This window comes from Vigna radiata, unplaced genomic scaffold (assembly GCF_000741045.1).
Source record: "Vigna radiata var. radiata cultivar VC1973A unplaced genomic scaffold, Vradiata_ver6 scaffold_158, whole genome shotgun sequence".
Taxonomy (NCBI): Eukaryota; Viridiplantae; Streptophyta; class Magnoliopsida; order Fabales; family Fabaceae; genus Vigna; species Vigna radiata.
In genome coordinates, this window is record NW_014542914.1 from 28,925 (window position 1) to 35,753 (window position 6,829).

At 27.8% G+C, this 6,829-nt stretch overlaps 1 protein-coding gene across 1 annotated transcript; it reads right to left on the reverse strand.

Annotated features, from left to right (window-relative positions):
* Nucleotides 1–1,371: 1,371 nt before the first annotated feature.
* LOC106752459 (amino acid transporter AVT1I) lies at nt 1,372–4,874 on the reverse strand. The gene is made up of 3 exons (XM_014634141.2): nt 4,506–4,874; nt 2,098–2,705; nt 1,372–2,009 (listed from the first exon to the last, which is right to left on the reverse strand). Exons 1-3 carry the CDS (start codon nt 4,693–4,695, stop codon nt 1,494–1,496), a joined length of 1,314 nt encoding a protein of 437 aa, XP_014489627.1. The 5' UTR covers nt 4,696–4,874; the 3' UTR covers nt 1,372–1,493.
* Between the last annotated feature and the right edge of the window lie 1,955 nt (nt 4,875–6,829).

The following is a 6,829-nucleotide window of genomic DNA, read 5'->3' on the forward strand; positions in this document are numbered from 1 at the left end:
TTACCTTTTTAGTAAGTTTTCCATTCATTATATATGAGTAAATAGTGGTAAGCAAGATAATAGTTTATAGTTGGAGTTCAATAGAGGAAATAGGTATATCTATACAAACTTATATTTTTATTTATATTATGGTTGTTTTACTTGTGAAAAATCATTTATCGGTTATTAAAAAAATACAAAAAAATATAATTTTATAAGCGTATTTCTCGAGGTTGGATTAGATAGGTTTAGAAGAAAATAAAATTTGACTTAATTAACTTTTATTAATTTTAAATATTTTTTTAAACATTTTAAACCAAATTAATTCCATTAACAACGGATATGTTCAGGTAGGACCAATATATAATATTATTTATTTATTTATTTAAAGAAACTAATTCAAATGATAAAAAGAACTAGACTATACTAATGTTTATCAAAATTGGTTAAATCTACTTTTAGATCAAAATTAATTAAAACAGAAGAATTCGTGAATATTATTTTAAATGTGAATTTGATTTTTATATTGAAAAAGTTAAATAAAATACAATAATAAAATTATAAATTTATTATCTTAAAATTTTGAATTAGAGATAAAATAATATTAAAACATTTAAAAGAAAATTAATAAATTATTGAGAATAGTAAATGGAAGGAAGAAAGAAATTAAAAATTATATGAATAAGTATTTCAAAATTAAAAAAAAAAAAAAAAAAAGAGGTTATGTTTTTCATTAGATGAAATTAGAGGCATTTTAACGTTAGCTCAATAAGTTTTTAAATAAAGTTAATTTTATTATTAGAATTAGTTTAAGTATAAAATAAAATAAAAAAATTACGAGTTAGCATCAAGTATATCGATTTCAATAATAAGTGATTTTAATTTTTAAATTTTATTACATTAGTACCAAAACAATTCTAAGTAAAGTCTAATTAAATTCCTTTTATTTTTAAAACATTATAGTATGAGTTTATTCTTGGTGTAATCAATACTATTATCATCCTGTTAAAACCGATTCCAAATTTTAGAAATTAATTAGCAGGATTATTGTAGTGAATCATTTAGAATGACGTCTCACAAATTTTTTTAAATGAATACCCAAAATTAAAAAGGAAAAGGAAAAGAAAATGTCACACCATAACTCTTCCCTAATTTTACTTTTTATATTATTTAAAGAAAAATATATTTGCTTACATAAATATTTTATATTCATTTAATATTTTCTTTTCTTACTTTTTATTCTCTTTTATCTTAAAAAAATACAAAAAATTATTTTTTTATAACTATTTTACTCTTATATCTTATATTATATATGAATGTAAAAATATATTATGGTATCCTAATCTAAGATAAAATCTCTGACACAAAGTCTGATTTTGAGAAAAAACAGTCTACTACAAAATAATCTCTGAAACATGTTGAAATGACAAGAAGATGCCTCAAAAATGTCCATACAAGTTTTCTAAGTATTGACAAAAGCAGCTTGGAAAACGAAGCATCGAATCCATTAACACTTACAAGTTATGAGCTATATCTACAAGAGATGTATAAGTACCCACAACAGCAATAGTAACCCCCAATACTATTATTGAATAGTTGATGATCATTTCAGACCCAAATGTCTTGTATGCTCCTGAAATCTTCAAGTAGCACACTGATGGTACTAAAATTGAAGCTGACACACTCAGCAATGCCCCAATCAGTGACATCAGATATCCAAACAAGGGTATGGCCACAGCTACAATTAGAGAGCTTACGAGAATGGAGGTGCTAACCAGTGTGTGTGTCAATCTTTTGTTGTAGTGCCATGAAATCTTGTTTTTCACTGCATTTATTACTGGGGTAAGCATCAATGCATACTTCGTTATAGGATTTACCAAGGTCGTGAATATTGCCACATGTGAACTGAACTTGCTTGTTGGTAGGTTCAATGTCACCTGTGATTCAACCTCTTCTCCAAACATTAGGTACCCCAAAACACCTGCTGCTGCATAACCAAGAGTGCATACTGAAAAGCACGTAGACAGAACCTGCAGAAACAGAGAAATACTTATTCATGTTTTTTACTATGGAGTACTACTAGTACTAGTACTAGTACTAACGTTGTTGTGTTCTTACCCTGGAGAACTGAGTTTTGTCTCTCATGGAATTGTAGAGAGTAGGAAGAATAGGATGTGCACTGTAACAGAAGGCATATAAACTGGCAGCAGCAGGTATTCCAGTGAATCTGAAGAGTTTTCCCTTTGCATGAAATCCAGTGCCATCAATGGTACCATTCCAAAACAGAGAGAGGAGGAAGATGGAAGAAGCCAAAGCCCCACTTGCAGACACATAAGACAGCATACTCAAATCCTCTAACAGAAGACTGGGAAGAATAACAAGGGCAGCAACTATGGTAAAAATTGTTGCACCACCAATTGTAACCCCTGCAAGGTTAACTTGGATATTTGGTACTAGTTTGTCAAGATTGTCACCCTCTAAAATCAGAAAGCCTGTTACAACAAGATAGAGCTCAGAATTCATGGCGATCGATACCATTAGCCTCCCCTTGTATCCAAATGCACGTTGACCTATGTCAGGGAAGGTTCTGATATCAGGATCCATGTCCATGCATCTTTTCACCAACATCCCAGTGTAACAACAAGCAATGGCTATCACAAATAGTAGTGATATGCTTAACCATCCACCAGATGCCAGAGCATAAGGCATCGAGATAATACCAACTCCTGACACCATAACAACACCACAAATCACTCATGTAATTCATATAAAAATGTAAATTATTACGATTTTCTTCTTCTATAGTACTTAAATTATTGATATTTAGTCTCTCTATTGATACATTTTATCAGCATTGATTGAGTTTTTTTGGATGCTTATGTAAAGTTTTACACTACCATACATTTTACGATTTTATTTTATTCATTTACACGGGATAATGTATGATGAATAAAAAAAAGTGAATTCTTATACCAAAAAATGGGTATATGTTAAATTAATTTATTAAATAAAAAATATTATAAATATAGTTTTTACACTATTAGTCAATAAAAATTATTATAGATGTAATTCTTAAAGTGTTTGATAAGAAACAAATTCATCATATATATATATATATATATATATATATATCGTGTTAAATAGTACGTGGTCTAAACATGAAAGGTAATTTGTTCACAAGAAGAGAAAAAATTGATATATTAGTTTTTTAATTTAATTTTAGAAAACATTAATAATACACATATAAATATTGTTTACAGTCATTCAATTATGAAATGTTATATGCATTGGTATTTCTAATTTATTTTTAAAGTCATATTTACAATGTGTTATGTATTCATATTGAAAGAAATTTATATTATCAGTGTATTTATTTAATTGTCTGTAGTTGGAAGGGGAACTTCACAAATCCTGGCCATTTAATTTATTATAAATTTAATCTAAACTTAAATCTCATAAAATTCTAACGGTTGGATTTGTAACTGTACAGTGTGCAGCATACTTCAAACTTTAGAGACAGTGGAAAATAGCATTTTATGTATCACTGAAACATCTGTAACACAGTCACGTGAGTGCTTCTTCTGTGCTACATTAAATGAACAGAAAGAAAAGCTACATGTGTTACATTTATGGACAAAAGTCAAAACCAGAGTAGGTAATATCATAAAACAAAATTATTACAAGTTTTCTGTAATATTGTTTTATTAATTATTATTTTCATTTAATTCATTTTACAGCACTTATTATTAAGAGGATATAATTAATTATTGTATTAATGGATTCTTAACGCGATGCGAACCAAAAGTAAATATACTTTAGTGGCTATGATTTAGGCCTTTAATATGCTCATCAGAATATATGTTTATTAATTTACACTTAAAGAGTACCTCGTAGAAAGATTTTAAATCTATTTTAAATAAAATTATATACTCTAAGAAAAAGTCAAGTTCAAAAACTAAAAGCAGATGCCATTTCTTGAATTTTTCATAAGCAATGGCTATTTAGAGTGAAGCTTCTCCAACCCAATATTCTTTCCCTTATTATAGTCAAGTAGTTACAGAAGCAAAACTTCCCAGAATCTGATTATTTCTTTTCCCAGATTAAAACTTCCAAAAGCAACCTCCTTCTACTATAAGAGAAATCTTAAGTTTTTTAATCATAATTAGCAATAGTTTATTATAGGTCTAAAATCTTCAAACGTTTTTAGACAGAAAAAAGATGCATTTTCCCTCACTGTCAGACAAATAACCATGAAAAACTCTAACAAATACTATCAGTTTTTAAGACATTCATGTAGGAATAAGATCTTGGATCCTTAAAGAAAGCAAGATACCAAAACTCAAGAAAAAGAAAGAAAGAAAGAGTGCATATGCATCGTGCATATGCATCATCGTGTATATGGAAACAATGATTCTGCAACCAACCAAATAGAATCAAACAAGATTCAAACTTTCATTGAAAAGAACCATTTTTTAATACATGCGAAACGAAGAAAGAAAGAAAGAAAGAAAGGGCATGCAAATTACCTGAGAGGGCATTAATGAGATTGAAGCAGGTCTTGAAAAAGGAGGTGTTACCCTCATGAGATGTGTGCAGATCCCAAGCTTTGGCATCCAACACCTCATCTGAGCCATTCACTCGGTGCACTCTTTCATCTTCCAAAAGGGGTATGGTGATGATGGAGGAGCATCTGTCACCTTGCTCAGTACAAGCCATAGAAATGAAAACCAGCTTCTGTGTGTGTATATATATATATATATATATGTATATAATATATGTTTCAGTGTTTGTGACTACAACGAGATTGTACTGGCCTGTGTTTCTGGTGAGACTCACGGCAGAGAGTTCAAAGGTTTCTTCTCTTCTTTTGTTTTTCTTTTTCTTCTGAAAATGTTTACAGAAAATGCCCTTTTAAAATAATTCTTTGTATCTATCCAAGAAAATTCTGTGATGGCTGGTCTGTTCATAGGGACTCGAGTTTCAAAATTGTTTAACTTTTATGCACTTGTGGTTTAAATTTATTCTCTTACAAAGAATGTCTTTAATTATAACTTTTTAAAGTATTATAGCATTGGAAAAATATATTTTGTCACACATAAAAATTTTATATTTATTTAATATCATTTTTTTATTTTTAAAAGAATAAAACAGTTTATTTTTTATAAAATATTTTATTTTTATATTATGTGTTAAATAAATATAAAAATGTATTACCATTCTATTATCATATATTAAATAGTAACTATATTTTTTAATATAATATAATAATGTGTATAATTTAATTTAAAAATGAAAATATAATTAAAATACTTAGGGAATTAGTCACAAAAATTAGTTGTTGCCTTATAATGGGGGCGTCAAGATAGGGAATGTTCTAACAAATTTGATTGATCTGATTTGTCTATAAGGAAGTATTTATTTTGTATCTTTTTATAGACATTTATATTGTTTTAGAGGAACAAAGATTACTTTCCAAAATAGCTATCTTACAAAATAAATATTATTCCGAATAATATATTTTAATTTGGCTATTATCATATTGAACGGGATTCTTAACTTGGTATGTTTGAAAAAACACATTAACATTGTCATAAATGTAAATTTTGAAAGACTAAAGTTTGTGTTGTTTGAAAAAGAACCAACTAGAAGCATCATGCAAAGTGAACACATGTATAACTTAGACTTTATTTTTTTGTTAACTACATACATCCGAAAGTGTAGAGAGAAATGAAAGAAACATGTTGCGAAAAGTAAAATGTTGATTTAAACAAATTAAGCCATACTTTTTAAAAGGCCTCACATGAAAGATAAAATAATTATAAGTGGATTCTACCATTGTGGAGATAACCTTAAATGGTGATGGGTATGTTTATGTGGAAGATGCTAGTGCATATAGGCCTCTTATGGGGGAACCATTGTTCATAATAATGGTGTGTTTCTCTTTTGGTCAAGTTGCTAAGATCTTATACTATACTTACTAAACTACAAACCATTTAAAAATTTATTTCATTTACTTTGAATGTAAAAATGTGTACACATTTTTATATTAGTACACAGTTGAATTGAAGTAAGAATGTAGATTACATTTCAAGATTATGATATTTTAATAACTTTTTAATAAAAAATTATGTTTACTGTATTATTCGTTCATATATTTAAAAACAAATCAATAACAAACTATCACGTAAATAGTTATAAAAAAATTGTCAAAAGAAATTGTTAAAAATACATTTTTCTTAATACAATACTTAAATTTTTAAACAGAATTCAAACTTTGAAAAACATAACACAACTTAAATCGTTAACCTCGATCCATACTTAAAATAAAATGATTTTGATAGGATAAAATGTGATTAAATGATCATATATTAATGAAAAGGATAATGATATTTATACAATATTTTTTTGACAACATTGATTACGTGTCAATATGTGATTGGTCAAAAATCACTCCACAATCAATAATAATAATCATAAACATTATTGTGGAGTGATTTTTGACCAATCACAGATTGACACGTAATCAATGTTCAAATGTTGTCAAAAAAATGTTGTCTAAATATCATTATCATAATGAAAATTGGTCCATATTATGTCACATTTATGATATGCGCGCATTCAACATGAAGGTGGAGCAATGTGAGGACACAAAGAGTGATGAATCGAATGTGAGGTACGTAGGTCCTATTCTTTTTATTTTCTTCTTCTTTTTCTATGTTCTTTCTTTTTCTTGTCCTCCATTTCTCTATGCTTTTCTTTATGTAATTTTCATCTTTTCACAAGTGATTTGGTAATGAATGATACAACAAGTCTCTAAAAAGTCATAATGTACTGTTGTTGGAGACATAAA

Bases quoted from the DNA above. Each gene is read 5' to 3' on its own strand.
- LOC106752459 (XM_014634141.2), bottom strand. From the start codon at position 4,695: ATGGCTTGTACTGAGCAAGGTGACAGATGCTCCTCCATCATCACCATA. The intron at 2,706-4,505 runs GTAATTTGCATG...TTATGGTGTCAG, and splicing joins TCTCATTAATGCCCTCTCAG to GAGTTGGTATTATCTCGATG. The intron at 2,010-2,097 runs GTAAGAACACAA...CTGTTTCTGCAG, and splicing joins ACAAAACTCAGTTCTCCAGG to GTTCTGTCTACGTGCTTTTC.